The sequence below is a fragment of the Conger conger genome, chromosome 8 (genome assembly GCF_963514075.1).
Source record: "Conger conger chromosome 8, fConCon1.1, whole genome shotgun sequence".
Lineage (NCBI taxonomy): Eukaryota > Metazoa > Chordata > Actinopteri > Anguilliformes > Congridae > Conger > Conger conger.
Window position 1 is genome coordinate 54066330 of NC_083767.1, and position 19134 is coordinate 54085463.

The 19134-nt window shown below is 46.5% G+C and overlaps 1 protein-coding gene across 1 annotated transcript in view; it reads right to left on the reverse strand.

Annotated features, from left to right (window-relative positions):
* Positions 1–19134, reverse strand: part of cacna1c (calcium channel, voltage-dependent, L type, alpha 1C subunit) — a 252518-nt gene that overhangs the window by 27387 nt on the left and 205997 nt on the right. Inside the window, exons 10-15 of the mRNA XM_061252517.1 lie at positions 9741–9831; positions 5840–5866; positions 5047–5207; positions 4209–4434; positions 420–621; positions 54–174 (exon numbers count right to left, since the gene is read on the reverse strand). Of these exons, the coding sequence (XP_061108501.1) occupies positions 54–174; positions 420–621; positions 4209–4434; positions 5047–5207; positions 5840–5866; positions 9741–9831 (828 nt within the window). The remainder of the gene's footprint in view (positions 1–53; positions 175–419; positions 622–4208; positions 4435–5046; positions 5208–5839; positions 5867–9740; positions 9832–19134) is intronic.

Genomic DNA, 19134 nt, shown 5'->3' on the forward strand with positions numbered 1-19134 from the left:
TGTGACTCTCCTCGCTATACTGGTGGTCATGGCTGAGATGGTCGGAAGGATACAATTTCCGCAGATGAAGAGGATGATGAAGTAGATGCAGACCAGCATTCCTGGGAAGGACGGCCCTCCATAAGCCATGATCCCATCGTACATCACTGAGTTCCAGTCCTCACCTGTCAGGATCTGTGGTACCAGAATACATATGCAAAAATGTCTAGCATGTCTAAATCCACCTCCCTCTCTTGTACTCCCCTGAGATATGAGGAGGGAATAGGGGGTTCATATATGTGAACATTAACAGGAGCTTTAGCATGTTAGCAGTGCCATTGCACACATGAACCGGAACTCCAATGACAGTTAGTAGTGACTGATATAAGCATAGTCAACAGTAACTCTGATACCAAATACAGAGAGCAAAGACCTGATACCTGAAATACAGTGAGCAAGGACTGGGGAAAGTTGTCAAAGGTGCTGCGTCGTGTCTCATCAAAGTTGAACTTCCCGCCAAAGAGCTGCATGCCCAGCAGGGAGAAGATGATGATGAAGAGGAAGAGCAACAGCAGCAGGGACGCAATGGAGCGCACAGAGTTCAGCAGGGAGGCCACCAGGTTGCTCAGAGAGTTCCAATACCTGCAGAAGGAATGGTATGGAAGCATGTCTGTCAAACATAGACCCAGGACCTAGGACTACATCACCCAAGCAGCACACTGACTACACCGGCATTCACCTCATATTTGTTCAAAGAGGAAATTACAGAAGTCATTGCTTTAGATTCTTTGACACAGAAGAATACCATCTTCTTGAGTGACCAATCTAATAGAAAAATAAATGTCACAAACTCCATTCTCCTCTTGATTCTGTAAGGTTTCTATAGCCATGGGGTTTCACCTTAGCTACTGAAAGCCAGAAGACCCTGAACCTGAAACAAGGGCTCGATTTCAACACTGTCACTGTTCAAGCTGTACCACAGTGAACGGGGTAATGCAGAGAGATCACAGTTCAGGAACAGCCAGACTACAAAAGTAGTAGCCTTGAGTATTTCAGCTCAAGGCTGAACCAGGTTCCTCATTTACCAGGATAAAATGTTTTTCCCTGTTGTCACTCTCAACTCTCAAACTCCAGGGCCCAGGTTTTCAGGCTTTCAAGACCAGGCACAAACCTCACCCCCTGAGAAACCACAGAGAAGGAAATGGGAACGGGTCCCGCTCCCACCCAACATGCTAACGCTTAGCGTGCTTTGAAGGTGAACACCAGTGTAGCATTGTCGTGTGTGCAGGGCCTCCTCGTCTTGCAGCAGGGGGTTCTGGGAGGAGCAGGAGGTAACAGTCCGGCATTCAGATAAAGGTCCATGCTGAGTAGAGGGCAGATTCTCACTCACTCCAGCTGGTTACATGGGATACAAGAGTTGAAGAAGCAACAGGCACTCTGCTTTGGAAACTCACTGAGGGGAGAAGACGAGACAGAGGAATGAGAGAGGTGTGTTTTTTCCCCCCCCCTAAGCATCTACCGTTTGACCATCAACAGAAACAAGCACGAATGCAAAGAATTGCGTGTGCACATTGACAGATGGCGTGCACACATGTGCGCACACAGACGTGTCAGACATGTGGAGAGCACAGCACTGCGTGAGGCTGACACCGGAATCATACATGTGTGAAGACAACAGATGGAAAGAGGCTGGGTGAAAAGAAACAGGTGAAACAGAACAGGTGAAAATGGCTTCCAAACGGCAAAGAGGGCAATACAAAATCTCCATGACATTTATGAGACAGCTAGTCCAAAAGAAATTACATACTGTAGCATATATTCTTCCACGTCATATATTTGTACATTTGGACATTTAGAGAAATTTTGTTAAATTTCATGGTTAACGTGAGCTGAACCCTACCAACCCCCCACCCCTCCGCCCCTTACAGCCACCTCCCGCACCCCCTCAGATTTTGAACCTGAACCTGTTTCACTACGCCCCTTTTTTCACCTTTCTCCCAATTTGGTATGGGCAGTTATGTCTGGAGGCACACCCCATTGCTCTGGCTTCAGTTCAAGAGAGCGAACGCCTAAATCCCTACCCAAAGAACCTGGCGAGGCAATACTGCATGGTAACCGGCAACCAACTGTAAACCAGCCTCCCTGGATGATGCTATGAGATGCACGGGAGTGCTGGTCACAGCTGCCACCGTCACAGCTAGGATTCAACTGCCAATCAGAGTGCAGGTACACGCTACCTAGAGGACCGGTGCTTTGGCTGGGCATGCCACTAAAGAGGCCTCGCACTGCGAAATTATTTCACATGCTCAACTGCTGCGCGTGTAGCTCGTAATCAGGCTGCAGCGGGAGGCTGCAATTAATGGAGGTTAACAGAATTACAGTGGTGTCATGCTGCAGAAACCGAGCTGCACCGGCACTCATAGGCGCTTAACTTTAAACAAGGCAGGTCCGCAAATTGCCAAATTGCCCCTGAAGATCGGTCAAACTATGGGCACGCTGAACTCACTCAACCGGCGAGAGGAGCGGCGTCAAGAGGAGAATGGTTTCATTCGACGCCGTGAGCTAGCTTGTTTCCGCACAAATGCCATTTGTCCATGTTGACTCACTGACCGTGACAGTGCAATATGCACCCTGGCCAATGAGCCTGTCCCCAAACAGGCCTGCAGCAGGACTGAATGGAGACTGCAGTGGAGTGCCCGGGCCCTGCTGTAGCTCACAGTGACAGAAGCGTCTACTCTCTGCTCTGCTGTGAACATTACTGGCCACACAAATGACTGCTATTCCACCTGTGGCAGCCACACACACACACACACACAGATATATAAATACACACACACATATATATATATATAAATACACACATACACACAGATATATAAATACGCAGACATACACACAGAGATATATAAATACACATACACACACACACACAAACACACACACACACATATATACATACACACACTCTCTCTCTCTCTCACACACACACACACACACACACACACACACATGCAAGCACATGCACACAGACACACACGCAAGCTCACACATAAAAAGCTTCAGGAGCCAATGCAGTGGGCTGGGGGATTTAATGGAGACTGCAGATAGATTGCGAAAAGCTCAGACTAAAGTACACTTTGATCAGGTCATTCCCTTCCAGGGACGAAAAAACTCAAGGGGATCAAAAAATATTGTTAACAGTCAAAAGACATCCTCTGGCAAGTGATGCAAAATAAAACAGTGGTTAGACACGGTACCTGACACACGAAACAGAATAAAGTCTCTGAGATAACAAAAAGCCCTGCCGTGCAGCAGCTCCAGTTCCCTTTAATGATAAGGAAAGACAAGAAAATTTAAAATGAAATGAAAACTTTGCCTGTCGACTCTCTTTATTCTTTCTAGAGATTCTACGCGTTACTATGGACAACCATGTCTAGAATTCCCAGATTTGTATTCCCGCACCTGAAAGGCAGAATTACATGAATCCTGATAAATATCTTAGCGTGGAGATATAACGAGCCCAAGTGAGCACTATGGGGATGAACGTCAGTCCGAGGGAGACGGAGGTGACGCTTTAATAAACCCAAATCTCATTCTTGGAGAGTAATCCAGGACATAAAAGAAAGAAGCAGGATTGTTTCTTTTTAAACTCTCAGCCCATGCTTTGCTGAATCTGATACACTTGCATCAAGTTAACGGACAACACGGTCCGGGTCCTGTGTCATAAAATCAATGGAGCTCATTATAGCTAGACACCTTGGATGGCAAAGCTCAAGGAGAGCAGTAAATAACTGGAGGGCCTAGCAGATCTGCGGTCGCTCTGTCAGCCTCCACAAAAATGGAGGTCAGAGCCGAAGCAGGGAAGGGAAAACGCAATCATGTCAGGCTGAGGCCTTGCGAAGTGAAGCCCACTTTACCACTGAAGTGATGATTATAACAGGTCACCTGTAAGGGGATACCCGGTAACGGCTCATCCATAAAGCCGACGCAACCGCGGCCGGACTGTCAACGCGACTTCGGAGGGACGGCGTTACACGCGAGGCCTTCACCGTTTTGCGGTAACAAACCACGGGAAGCTAGCAAACAGCCACGGCAGAGATATCTCAATCCGGTTAGAGACGGCTATGGACGGCGAGGAGGTGGGCGGAGAGGAGAAGAGCGGAGGGTCGAGGACGGGAGCCGGGGAAGGGCACGGGGACGGGGAGGGGGACGGGGGGTGGTGGCCGTACCTGGTGATCTTGAAGATGCGCAGTAGGCGCACGCAGCGGAGCACGGAGATGCCCAGCGGGGACATGATCTTGGTCTCCACCAGGATGGTCTCCAGGATGCCGCCGCACACCACGAAGCTGTCGAAGCGGTTGAAGAGCGAGACGAAGTAGGCCTGCAGGCCCAGGCTGTACATCTTCAGCAGCATCTCCCCCGTGAACAGGGCCAGCAGCACCTTGTTCGCAATGTCTGAGGGGGGAGGGGCCCCAGGCCAGGCAGAGAGAGAATGAGAGAGAGAGAGAGAGAGAGAGAGAGAGAGGGAGAGAGTGAGAAGGATGGAGAGAGAGAGAAGGAGAGAGTGAGAGGGATGGAGAGAGAGAAGGAGAGAGTGTGAGGGATGGAGAGAGAGAGGAAGGCATGGAGAGAGAGAAAGGGATGGAGAAAGAAAAGAAGAGAGAGAGGGAGAGAGAAAGAGAGTGAGGAAGGGATGGAAAGACAGAGAGGGAGAGAGAGGGAGAGAGTGAGAGGGATAGAGAGAGAGAAAAGGAGAGAGTGTGAGGGATGGAGAGAGAGAGGAAGGTATGGAGAGAGAGAAAGAGGGATGGAGAAAAAAAAGAAGAGAGAGAGAGAGAGAGAGAGAAAGAGAGTGAGGAAGGGATGGAAAGACAGAGAGGGAGAGAGAAAAAGAAAGAAAAAGAAAGGAACAGAGAGAGGGAGAGAGAACATCGAACATAAAACTCAATCACTGGAAGACATATTTAAGAATGTGTACAATGTACTGTATGTACAACTTGGGAACATATTTCTTAAAACACTAATGGCGTTGGGGCCATTGCGAGTGGGCCAACACCTCAGCCGTACCTTGCACTTCAGTGAGCCACTCGGGCTGCCGGTGGTGCTCGGAGGCGATGGTCAGCGTGTTGAGGAAGACCAGGAAGATCACCAGCCAGTAGAAGACGTTGGACTTTACTGCCGCTCGACACTTGCGGCGACACAGCCGGTTCCAGCGCCGCGAGTACCGGCTACCCCAAGAGGAGGCAAGGGGATGGGACGTGAACAGGGGAGCAGTCTCCGGCAGAAAAAAAAAACTATTCAAGAAACCAGGCTACTTTTGGACATCCCTGATACACTGCTATGATTGCCATCTACCGGGAAAATAAGGACGAAAATGAGTAATATGAGTATCAACTTTATGCCAACTTTGATAAAACAGCCAGCTGTTAACTTTAAATGTGCTAAATCATCAAAAAATGTTAAAATGTTAAATGTTAAAAATGTTCACAAAAGTGAATAATTCTTATACAACTATAACACACTGGAAACTTATAATATTGATGAAAAAGATACAGAATATTAGGATCTTAATCCTACAGCTGGAATCATCTGCTGAACTTTAGCTGAAAAGAAGGAATGTAAGAAATGTCTTTAACTTTAGAAAAGGGAGTACTGCTATTCACAGCCATGTATTCTTCTGCATGGTCTAACCTGTTCTGATTGGCTGGCATTCTGGGTTCTCTGTGATTGGCTGTGGCACACGGTGATCACAACATAGAAGACAGAGCACACCACACAAACGCACAATGCTCTCCACTCACAGGGAAACCAAACGATCACAGAGCAGCCCACAGCCTGTCCTTTCACAAGATCTACTAACCTGAACTTGGATTTGGAGATCCTATTTCTGGAACAAAAAACAGAATGGATTATACACAGAACAGGACAGAACATTATGGAGGACATTGTTTCAGAGAAAAGAGACTCAGTAACAACAGTAAAAAAACAACATTGACCAGCAATGATTGTAATAACACAGGAAACAGTTTCCTTTGTGTTGGCACAAAGAAGACAGTGCAGAGTATCAGTATGGACAACTTTTTTTCTTCGTTTGCGCTTATAAACGCTTCCAGATTTGGGTATCGATATTGTTGCCCTCTTGGTCTGCATGGCTGCTTTACAATATCCATTAATGTATTTATTAGTATACATTGTGCAGATTTCATATTCCTATTTTTAGTGTTTGTTGAGGGCGGTATGGACTAATTAAGCAAAGACGGTCATGTCAATGGTACCGGCAGGGGAACTCTGGATTCAATTAACTAAAATTTTAACGAGCATTTTATTTTTTACTGGACGGGCACTTGGTGAGTTCAGCAAGCATCAAAACATACTTCTGTTTGTGTAAAAAAAAGAAAAAAAAAACCTTTATTAACACTACTCGCATTTTCCAATGAGATAAACTTAAGGCCTGAACTTCAATAATCTGGGAGAACATCCACGATGCCAGTGACAGCTGTTGGACAGAAGGGGGCCCTTTGACAGTAAGCAGTGGGCCCAGTAGAAATGTGGCCAGACACAACAGCTTCACACAGCGCGCACTCGCACTCACACACACACACACACACACACACACACACACACGCACGCAACACGGCACGCAAGAACGGAACACTTACTGTACAGGTGAGTACTATCACAATTCAGATTTGTGAATGGCGACTGACTAAGAGCTACATTGCAATGTTTACAATGTAGCATGGAGAAGAATAAACAATCAACTTTCACCTCTATAACACAGGTGTGTGGCAGAGAGGGGGGAAAAGGTTAAACTGCATGCGCATGATCAAACAACAAGCAGACACATTCAACATAACAGAGAAAAGTGAATGCAGAGGGGCAAGTGGCAGTGTAAGCATGCAGACCGCGGCAATCCCACAACACTTCATCACAACACAGCGACCTCAGATGCCATATGGGCGGGCCAAAGGGCATTTGAAGGTTTGGCTTCGGTACAAATGCGTGAGTCAGTTACGGTCATTTCTACCATGCCATCATAAGCACACATAAGCTTACATACAGGCTCCCTGTAATCAGATTATAAAGCTCACAGGCAAGCAATTCACTGTACATGTGCGTGCGCACACACACACACACACACATACACACACACACACACACACATACAGTCCAGACACACACATACACACACACACACACACACATATACATATACAGACAGACAGACAGACAAACACACACATACACACACACACGCGCGCGCAAACAGACACACATATATATATACACACACACATACACACACACACACACACACACACATACCGACATACACCTAGCCTGTATTGGCCTTGGCTAGGTAACAGAAAGCGCCTTCCTTTTTTCACATCAGACTGTTACAAGGCAACAGCACATCATAATGACAAAATTGGTCCCCTCTGATCTCCCCCAGCCCATTCTCTGATAGATATTGGCAGTTCTTCCTGAGCAGTGCGTTCCCTGAGTAAGTAGCAGGCATCCAGCCCTGCACAACTAAATGTGCTGCAGTTCTACTCCATTCTGATAGGGGGCACTGCAACGGAAAAAACCTCTCCCACCACCCAAAAAACCTGTAAAAACAACTGTACAATTCAGTACAATACAGTAAGTGGTGTTGTAAGGCTATGCTTTGGCCATTTTATAAGTGAGGTAGTCCTTTAAAATACTGTACTATATACTACAATAAACCGGTATGGTTTGCGGTGTGTACTATTGTGTAGTGCATCCTCGCTTCTCCCTGGATCGGATCAGACATGGCCCAACAGACGCCCTTCCCCACATATGAGAGCAGCGTTTACCCTATGCCACCCACAGTCCTGCTGACGGCCTTGCATGCACAGCCAGGCTGATGCTTGCAGATCTGACTCAGGGATGGTTACAGGGATTGTTGTTAGCATGCTGGGAGGCTTCTCTCACACATTAGGCCTCTGATAGGATTCTCTGCAGAGTCACAGTAATTTGTCAAGTTTCCCCATTGTAAATGGCCGCTTATCAGAGGTTATTTTAGGTTGAAATGAACATCCCTGAGTGACTATAAATGATTAATAAGTTGCTTAAGATTATGCCCATTTGCTATTGTCAGGTACAGTATGAAAAAAATGATGGCAGTGATGTTCCTAGACTGATTGATTTTACTGGATACATTTGGAGTTGCATTGTGAAGTTTGAATCTTCCAAGGGCACGATGACAAGATTCAGCCTCACACAGAAAATTTAGTGATGACATCGTAAGCCATGATTGGTCTGCTTGAAACAGGAGACCGTGTGACAAGACCAGCAACTCTAATTAGTCAGTCCGACAGGGAGTAATCTGTGATGACAGGTCAGCTGTGATTGGTCAGCCTGATAAAGGGCACTGTGTGGTGAGAAGATCCATCTGTGAACAGTTAGCCAGATAAGGGCAGTGTGCGAACACAGGGTCAACTGTGATTGGTCAGCCTGCTACAGGGCATTCTGGGACGACATCGCCAGCTGTGAATGGTCAGCCTGATACAGGGCACTGTGTAATGACTGGACCCAGCTCTGATTGGTTCATCTATCAGCAACTGGATAACAAACAACAGAAACAGATGTACATAGGGGATAACAGAGGACAGTATGGGTGGCAGAACATTAAATGCATACAAAACGCAGAAAGAGAAACCCAAGTTCCATGGCTTCAAAAAAAGCCAGAGGACAAGGTCTGTCCAATCTGACTGAGCTGTACTCAACTCATAATCTTAACGTAACGTACTTGTACTCATTCCACACTTTGTACATAGTACAGCCCATGGGACAAGTGTGCCCTGCTCTTCATGTCAAATACAGTTTAAACTGACACGATTAGCTGAGTGAACGGTGTTTCCTCTAGCTGTAACTCTGTGCACAGCTTAGCAGCAGCTGTTGAAATGACCGAGATCTACGAGCAGGGTCACCCCTGTACGAAACCACCACCCCACTGCTGCCACGAGTGGGTACAAAGATACTGAGTGGATTAGTACTTAGAATTTACTATTTAGGATTAGATTAGTAAATTTGGAAAGAGGGAATGGCAGAAGGAAGTGAGAGAAAGGACACCGAAGTATTGTAGAAATAAAGGGAGGGTTATAATAAATAGGTTTATTAAGAAATAAGTAATGAGGCCAGATGGTCAGAGCAATGAGAGAGAAACAAACAGCTAATAAATAAGAAGATGAGAAAAATGTGTGCTGAAAGAACTTGGGATCAGAGAGAACGAGTGAGTTAGAGAGAGAGAGTGAGAGAGAGAGAGTAAAAGAGAGTGCGAGAGAGAGAGACAGAGAGACAGAGAGTTAGAGAGAGAGAGAGCGAATAAGAGACAGGGAGAGAGTTAGAGAGAGAGCGAGAGAGAAAGAGAGAGTTAGAGAGAGAGAGCGAGAGAGAGAGTTAGAGAGAGAGCGAGAGTTAGAGAGAGAGCGAGAGAGAGAGAGAAAGAGAGAGTCAGAGAGAGTCAGAGAGAGTTAGAGAGAGTTAGAGAGAGACAGAGAGAGTTAGAGAGAGTTAGAGAGAGAGAGTTAGAGAGAGCGAGAAAGTTAGAGAGAGACAGAGAGAGTTAGAGAGAGAGTGAGAGAGTTAGAGAGACAGAGAGAGTTAGAGAGAGAGAGCGAGAGAGTTAGAGAGACAGAGAGAGTTAGAGAGAGCGAGAGAGTTAGAGAGACAGAGAGAGTTAGAGAGAGAGAAGTGAAAGGGAGAGTCAGAAGCGAGCGCAGGGGAGCAGGACTCACGCCAGCCTGGTACAGCAGGTCTCCCCCTCCATGTCCCCGGCCGGAGCGTTGTCCGTGTTGACCGACTCGTTCTCGCTGGTGGGCATGCTCACTGAGGGGGAGGGCAGAGGACAGGAGAGAGGATGAAGCACGGGCGCCGGCCGCCAGACGAACCCTCATCACAAGCTGGTTATTGCCTGCAGCCCTCTCCATAAAGCTCACTACCTACTCACTGAGGCCCCTGCAGCGCCCCCCACAAAGAGCCCGGCGGCACGCAAAAACACACCAGCGCTTCGTTTTCATGTTCTATCACCACGCCATTCAGGGATAGAACATCAAAAGGAGGAGGAGGAGGAGGAGGAGAACGTTTTCATTGGTGCTTCGGCTGATGAGCGCAACCACTCGCATGCCGTAAGGTCCTACGCCCAGGAAAAAAAAAAAGTCAGGATTATTATTATTTTTTAAACAAGAAAAGTACACGTCGAAAGACGGCCGAAAGTTTCGAAGATGCAATATATGTTTGACAAAAATGTATTAATCATATGCCAGGTAAAAGATGGATAGAGACAGCAAGAGAGGGCAGAACTGTTGGCAGAACTGTTGACCACTGGGGGGGACCAGGAAAAGTAAGTTCTGACATCAATAATGATCAAGATGTCAAAATCTTTGAATATCGTAATAAGGATTACAGAGATCATAGGCATCCAAATATTTATGTTTGGTCTGCACTCTCTGATAAGATAAGAATTTATTGCCTTCTGACTAGACAGATTTCCACTTCTATACTTTGCGAGTAAAGTACTACAATCTGTTCATTTTTCATCGCAGACAAAAGCATCTGGACAAATGAGTTACTCAGTATTTCAGATGCTGTTACATTCAAGCGGGGAGTAATACATTTTCCATAATTTCTGAGGAAAACGTAAAGCAGACTTTTGCTCGTATTCTGGGCCAGAGAGTTGAAAAAAGGCCGAATGCAGTCCACATTTTTGCAAAGCTTCGCGTTTTTGTCGCTCGTTACTCGTTGTCGAAGGCGGAAGGAGTCATTACGAGAACACGGCCATCCGTTTTTAAGGAGACGGTCGTGCTGCTTTGCAGCGACGTCGGGTGAGGCCAGAGGGAGACAAAGCAAAAAAAGTCCTCCATCAAAAAAAAATGCAAAACAACAACAACAAAATACTTCTTGTCTACACCAAAAAAAAAATGACTGTACAGCACAATCGTGACAAGGCAAAAACAGCTGAACAAGAACACCTTGAAAATGCTGCAGTCGCTATCCTCCTGCTTGCTCAGAACAGAAAACAGAAAATCAAAGCAAAATGAGCAGCGGCCTGAGCCAAACCGTCCTGACCAATCAGCAGCTGGCAGCCCAACGCCGTAAAACTCCCAGGAGCCTCTGGGAACAGGAAGCTGTACAGAAGCAGTCGCATGCAGCCCAAGGGCTTCATCTACTGCAGATGCCATAGCATGCATCAGCTGTCATCCCGTATCATCTCCAACACACCCTCATGCCACCTCCTCATTGGTGCTCAGGGAATGCGTGTTCATGTAGCTACACAGCGCTCCCGTCCGTGGTGGTTTCATGGACCCTCATCACCAGTCACTCTGAACAATTGCAGTCTGGGACCCTTTTCCGGAAAAACCACTCATCGCCTCGGCGCAATTACACACCCATCGGATCGGCTCTGCGGTTCTGGGTTGGTTTTTAGCACTCCAACCCTGCCGTTGATGCTAATGTCAGAGTCCATGAAACCGGCACTAATTGTTCAGAAAAATATTTCACAGGTTTGGCTGAATTCTACTGCAAGGTCCATCAGTCTGGGTGCTAGTTCAGGATGTGCACTTCAAGATTCCAGAGGAGTATTAGCCCTACCTAATGTACGCCAAGTCAAACACGATACCCTCAAACCAATATTCTTCTCAAAGCATTCAATTCTCAGTCCGAATCTTGGGTTTTGGTTTGTAATCATATATGGTTTGGTTAGATATTGTACATGGCCTACTGTAGACTTTGACTTAGAATGAAATATTATCCTGTAACACCTCAGCTAAACTGGATGACAGTCATCACAACCTTCCTACCTGCCTATTTTAATATTTCTCTCCTTTAAAGAAATCCAACTTCTCTCACTTCATCCTCAGTACACTTTCAAGAAGAAATATCTCTGGGGGCAAACAGTGTTAAATATATTCCCCCTGTCAAAATGAACTAGTTTAATCTCTATTCTTAGAGGCCTGGGAAGATTAACAACAATCAGGGCAGTGATTCGTTCTGAACGAGATGTAGACTCTTCAGCACGGAAACGGATGTGGGAGAGAGAGGAGCCGTTAAATCCAATATATATATAGATCAATGCCAAAGATAAGCACTTGTTTGAGTAATGCAGGGCCTGTCTGACCTGCTGCAAGGATTGCTTGATTTCTGTGGATGTCTAATGGGCGTGCAAATGAAATTTTAGAAGCTTGATAGTTTCTTATCTCGTGTAAAGTGTAGAGCTGCTCAAGACAAATTTGGGTGGGGGGGAAGGGGCACTTTGCATTAGTGAGTGATGTGATGACACACTAATGTCATTATTGCTGAGAAGGCAAGTGCTTGCCAAGGAGAAAAAGGACATTACGGATACATGCCAAAGATGACTGGGAGCTTTATGCAATAGGCCGTCAACAGGTTCTACTAGATCACGCCTTGTTAAGAGGGGAAACGGAGAACATGGGGGGTAGGGGGACAGATGTGGGCCAATGATTTATGAGACATTGCCCCATGACGACCATTACAACTTGAACTGAAGATGGCCATATCGATCCATCCGCAAGTGGGTACAGTGATCGATTTCTACGTCTGTGTTCTCGCATGGGAAGAAGCAGATGAAAAGGCTTATGACCTCCATATCTCCTGCCTCAACACATTCTACGTATGGCACAGTCGGTTAAAGAAATCATCTGTCGGTACAGATACTTCACTCCACGCAAAACTCCTAGCACAAAGCCTTCAGAAAATGGCCCCTCAAAAGACTTAACTCCCACGAATACACGCTTTGTGATTATGCTATTTGTCCCTACAATGACTGCTCTACGAATGAAAGCACCTACTTGACTTGGCTATTCAAGGTCCCCAAAATCAAAACAAAACAAATAAAAACAACGCCATACCTCCATTGCATTGGGGCAAAATTAAAGTGAGCCCTTTGTAGCAGTACTTTATTAAACTTAAGGATATAACTTGCACACCCAATAGCAACATGTTAAAATCATGTCAATGCAATTTTAGAGTTATTGCAATCTTGAACAGCTCACATTATTTGGGTGTACTAAAATATATACAGAATTGCAGTGCCAAGGTACGGTATATACACTCAGTGAGCACTTTATTAGGTATTTATTAGACTTTTTTTTAGACTTATTGGTCTTCTGCTGCTGAAGCCTTTCCACATTGGGTGTTCAGAGATGCTCTTCTGCATACCACTGTTGTAATGTGTGGTTATTTGCTCTCAACTTCCTGTCAGCTTTGTCCAGTCTGGTCCTTTTTCTCTGACCTTTGTCATTAACAACACACATTTGCCCAGACAACTGTTGCCCACTGGATGTTTTTTTGTTTTTTGCACCATTCTCTGCAAATTCTAGACTGTTGTGCATGAAAATCCCAGGAGACCAGCAGTTTCTGAGATACTCAAACCCCTCTGTCTGGCACCAACAATCATTCCATGGTCAAAGTCAAATCGATGACATCTTCTCCCATTCTCACATTTGGACTGAAAAACAGCTGAACCTCTTGAGCATGTCTGCTTTTATGCATTTAGTTGTTGCCACATGATTGGCCGATTACATATTTGCATTAACAAGCTGGTGTACAGATCTACCAAATAAAGTGATCACTGAGTGTACTTGCTGTGCATACAGTACTGTATACCATGGCACTCCATACATTCTGATAAACCGAAACCATGCAAGCGTGTCATGGCTTCTTTGAATTAATCAGCCTTCCGTGTCACGTTTCAATCAGTAAATTAATTAAACTAACTGAATAAAATATCTGGAGGATGACAGAAACATGCTTGGGGTCCAGATATTTCAAACAGCGGTGCTGCAGCGGTCCCTCCTCCCGTTAATATTCAGAAGGTGAGCTCCGCATGCTTTGTCACTGTTCAGAATATTAACCCGGAGCATAAAAAAATTGCCCATCATAAAAACAGACGGCGAGAAAAAGAACGAAATAAAGCAATAGGGAAAAAAAAGGAATATATCCTTTCCGATGCGGATACCCCGCTGCAGGGCTCTTAGCGCTCTGCAGAGCGGATGACCAGAGGAGGACGGAGGTCCAGAGCACGGGGCGGGGAGCGGGGCACAGACGGGCTGCGGCGGGGATGTCGGGGTGGAGGGGGAGTATTAGCCATGCAGACGCACACGCCTTACGAAGTATGGCTGCTTTTTTCTTCACCGCTCCGCGGATGTACTGTAAACGACGACGCTTCCCTGAAAACAAAGAGCACCGCTGAGACCACACGCGTGTGCGCGCGTCCGCGTGTGCGTGAGCGTACACGGGCACGTGTGCCGTGCACATGCACGCGCGCGCACACACACAGACACACACGCATACACGCACGTATATGCGTGTCTGCATGCGCATGAATGCAAAGGCACAGGTATGCATACACACGCACACACACACACGTATGTGCATGGCAGTGTGTGTATGAACATACACCTGCTCTCTCTCTCTCTCTCTCACACACACACACACGCTTGCTAATATACAAATTAACATATAAGCACATACACACGGACACCACAGACATGGGCGTAAATACCCGCCCAAAGACAAAGTCCCCAAATTTAATGAAGCAGACTCATCTACAGACCCACAAACACACACAAACACACACACACACACACACATACTGTACATGCATGTTCCCCCCAAACATACACAGCTTCTGACTGTTAAAAAATCATATTCAGAGGAACCTCAGCATGTGAACCAAGAACCTGAGGATAAAACGGCAAACCTTATTGTTCACACTGTTGAAGCATATGAAGCATATTGTAAGATCGCACCCTCACAGTGATGATTATTCAGTTCCAAGAGATCAGCAGACAAGCACAACAGCATCACAAGCAGGGGAAGACAATCCAGCTCAAGCCCCCGGTAACCAAGAGACCCAGTCAAACAGGGAGCTAAGCAGCACCTGCTGAGGACAGACGCGACGTGGCGGTCTAATCGCGGGATTTTCTCTAAAACAAACAGGAACAGAGGGCAGCAGAGAGGACTCCCACGGCGGGTGTCGAGGCGTCGCACAGAGACGGCGCAGATTGTGAAGAGGAATGGTCACAGCTGTTAGGACAAACTGCACAGCCGTTCACTTCTGTGACTTACAGTACACCCGGTGAGGCTCACACAACTCCGGAGGAGATTTCCTTTCAGGGCGGCCATTTTGGCTCAAAAGAGGGAATCACTTTTTAACAGGAAAATAAATCGAACCTTTACCCAACCCAGACAGTGACAATGACCAACCTGTTGCTTATGATGGCTCCACTCACTTGCTATGGCAGATACGGGCTAACCACACTGGAGAAAGCTGCAGTCATTAACACTAAAGTGTAAAAAATGATATTCTGAGGAGAGGGAGAGGAATAGCCAGCTCAGTTCAGGCTCCTTCAGCGTGAAGGTGTGACATTAAAGAGCACACAAATACACGTACACCAGTGTGCTTGTACACATGTAGAAACACAAACACACACACACATACTGTACACGTGTGTGCTCATACACATGTAGAAACACAAAAAGACACAAATACATGTGTGTTCGTACACAAGTAGAAACATACACATACACGTGTGTTCGTACACCAGACGAAAACATACGCATACACGTGTGTGCTCGTACACATGTAGAAACACAAACAAAACATACACACGTGTGCTCATATACATGTTAGAAACAGAAACACACACACACACACACACACACACACCCCGCAGGGAGCAGCAAGCCCATAGACACAGGAAACACAATGGCCAACGAGAGCCGAACACGGCACCAAACTTCACTGCAGCGGGACACCAGTGCGCTACCACACACACACACACACGCACACGCACACGCAAACACACACGCACGCACGCACGCACACCGGCGCCATTTACCATGGGTCTCACTGGAGTGACTAAACCAAGCAAACTTCCCCTTCTTCTTGTCAAGCAAGTCGGCCAAGGTGACTCCTTCCTCAAACAAGATGGGCAACGTCATTCAGTGTGTCAGTGCATAGAACATACACGACACACACTCACACACATCCACATGTATACAAGAAGACATAAGACTTGCTCAGTGCATATACATGTGAACATATGCATGACTGTGAATGCACACAAACACACCCACATGCACCTGCATGTTTACGAGTAGACACAAAAGCTGCTCAGTGCATATACTTACATATGCATGAACATAGACAAATACAAGCACACACCACCAATGATGAGCCACATACAATGAACATACACACCTGTTTGTACGGCCATGTCTTTGGGGAGAGAAAATTGTCATCACATACAATATGCTTTTACACATATACCCCAGAACCAGAAAAAAAACAATATGCCTACCTGTACATGCATACCTGTACACAACACACACACACTCTCACACACACACACACACACTCACTCTCTCACTCTCTCACTCTCTCACTCTCTCACTCTCTCACTCTCTCACTCGCTCACTCGCTCACTCTCTCACTCGCTCACTCGCTCACTCGCTCACTCGCTCACTCACTCCCTCTCCCTCTCCCTCTCACATACTGTATATACACACACACACTCACTCTCACATACGCACAAACACACGCACATTGAACATACACACGGGCATTCTTCAATGCAGTGCGGAGGACAACTCGGTAACTAAGCTGACAGGTATTTTTTGCCACATTTCTTCCATGGAGTCAGACTTTATTGAATAAAACCAGAACTGAATAACTCCGTCACACACCAACGGGCCTCCGTGGGAACAGAGCAAAAACAGGGGCACAAACATGCATAAATGCATCAAGCAGTGAGTTCAAAACCCTTCTCATACAGCGAGAATCCCACACAGACTACATGGAAGATCTGCGGATAACACGGAGACCACACAGCAAAGGATATTGACGTGCTGGAAACAGCCAAAGATTACAGTCTGACACAGTGCACTGACACGTGCTGAAAAAAAAAAAAAAAACCTGTGCAAACTGCTGTGATAAACCCGCAGCATTACCTCATATAGCCCTGAAATGTAAAAAGAAAATCTAACAGTGCTGAGAGAAAGGGAGAGGAGAGAAAGAGAGAGAGAGGGGGTGAGCAGGGAAGAGCAGGAACCACATCGATGGATGGACGGAGAGAAGGACAAAGAGAGATGGAACGATAGGGAGAAATCGATGGTTGTGGTGTGTGGCGACAGAAGCAGGCGGGTGTTGGTGATGTGAGATCTCATCTGTCTCCCGAGGGACGAGAAAGGTCTTCATCACTCACCTCCCACACCCACCCACACTAAGACAGCGGTCATATTCTCTGTGTGCCAGAGACCACACAAACACAACAGCCATATTCACTGTCTGTGTGTCAGAGACCACACTAAGACAGCGGTCATATTCTCTGTGTGCCAGAGACCACACAAACACAACAGTCATATTCACTGTCTTTGTGCCAGAGACCGCACCAAGATAGCGGTCATATTGACCGTCTGTCTGTCCGAGACCACACTAAGACAACAGTCATATTCTCTGCGAGTCAGAGACCACACACAAAGACAGAGGTCACATACTGCCTCCTAATGCTCACATTCTCCATCAGTGCACAAGGAACCAGGCAGGGGCCACGGTCACATTCTCCCTCTAAGCACAAGAGGCTGATTACAGACAGTCATGATATAACCAGACAACGGTCGTATGCCCTGTCTCTCAGAGGCCACACACAAACAAGGGGTTGCAGATACAGAATGTCAGAGATTGTACAAAAACAAGATCACACTTATCCCCGAAAAGATATAATTGTAAACAGCACAGACGCTGTTTCGAGGAGTTTGGGGTTGCCCTGAGAAGAATATCACTCTACTGAGAGAGCTTTGATAAAACGTGAACGACACTGTACATTATTTTTCCGGGAAGACACAATTGTGACTGGAATATCTGACAACAAATTAGTAGTAGTATCTCAACACTGCTGTTGGCATGACTCCCAAGGTAAAGAAAATAGTGCAACATCTTGTTTGTTTCTTTATTTCAGACATTGCAAGGATAGCGGGTGGTTTGAATTTCAGAGAATATTTCACAGAGAGCAAAATGGGAAATTAAACCCTGAGCGTGATATTTGTAAGTGTTTCTGACAAGCTTTAGACTCCATCTCCCATCAGCCCCTTTGCAAAATGTTCTAAGGAGCTCCTCCTTTTGAATGTACCCCCCCCCCCCCCCCAGTGTCAGGTGACCAATCACTGACAGTCACAGAACAGCAGACATGCTGTACTTTATTCTGCCTCTAGATGGTGCTGTTGCACAAAACGGCACTGATGCTATTTCTGTACTCCCATGAGACTTCTGAAGCCATTGGAGTCCAGCAGCCCCGTCCTGTCATTTCTGCTTTCCAAATGCAGCTGCACTGATATGCTCCCCATATCAGCGTACCCTCACGTTTACCTGGAAACCCACGGAGGACAGCACTGCCCCCGTTCCCAGACAGGGCCTGACACAGTCAGCTGTCTGCTGGCTCTGGAGTGCGCTTCAGTGGTGCTTCAGTGGAGGAGAAATTGGAGGTATTTCACTACACTGTATATGATAGTGTGTCACAGCTGAAATGCTTGAGGTGTAGTGCCTTCTCTCGCCCATGCCTCTCTTCATATTTTAAGTACTATTGCGTGTGTGAGCATATGGCACATATGGCACCTGCGTATGTGTGTGAGCCTGTGTACTGGATGTACGTGTGTATGTGTGTGCATGTGTGAGCACATGGCATGTATGTGCGAACCTGCATGCGTATGTGAGCACGCGCCATGTATGTGCATACCTGTGTGTGTGTGAGCCTGTGTACTGCATGTACATGTGTGTGCTCAGCATGCATGTGTGCATTTATGTGTGTGTGCGTGTGTGTGTGTGTGTGTGAATGCGTCAGTGTGTGTAGGTGTATGTGAATGTGTGTATGTGTGTGGGCAGGTGTATGTGAATGTATGTGTCTGTGTGTGTGTGTCTGTGTGCAGGTGCATGTGAATGTGTGCCTGTGTGTGTGCAGGTGTATGTGAATGTATGTGTGTGTGTGTGTGTGTGTGTCTGTGTGCAGGTGCATGTGAATGTGTCCCTGTGTGTGTGTGTGTGTGTGTGTGTGTGTGTCTGTCTGCAGGTGCATGTGAATGTGTGCCTGTGTGTGTGCAGGTGTATGTGAATGTATG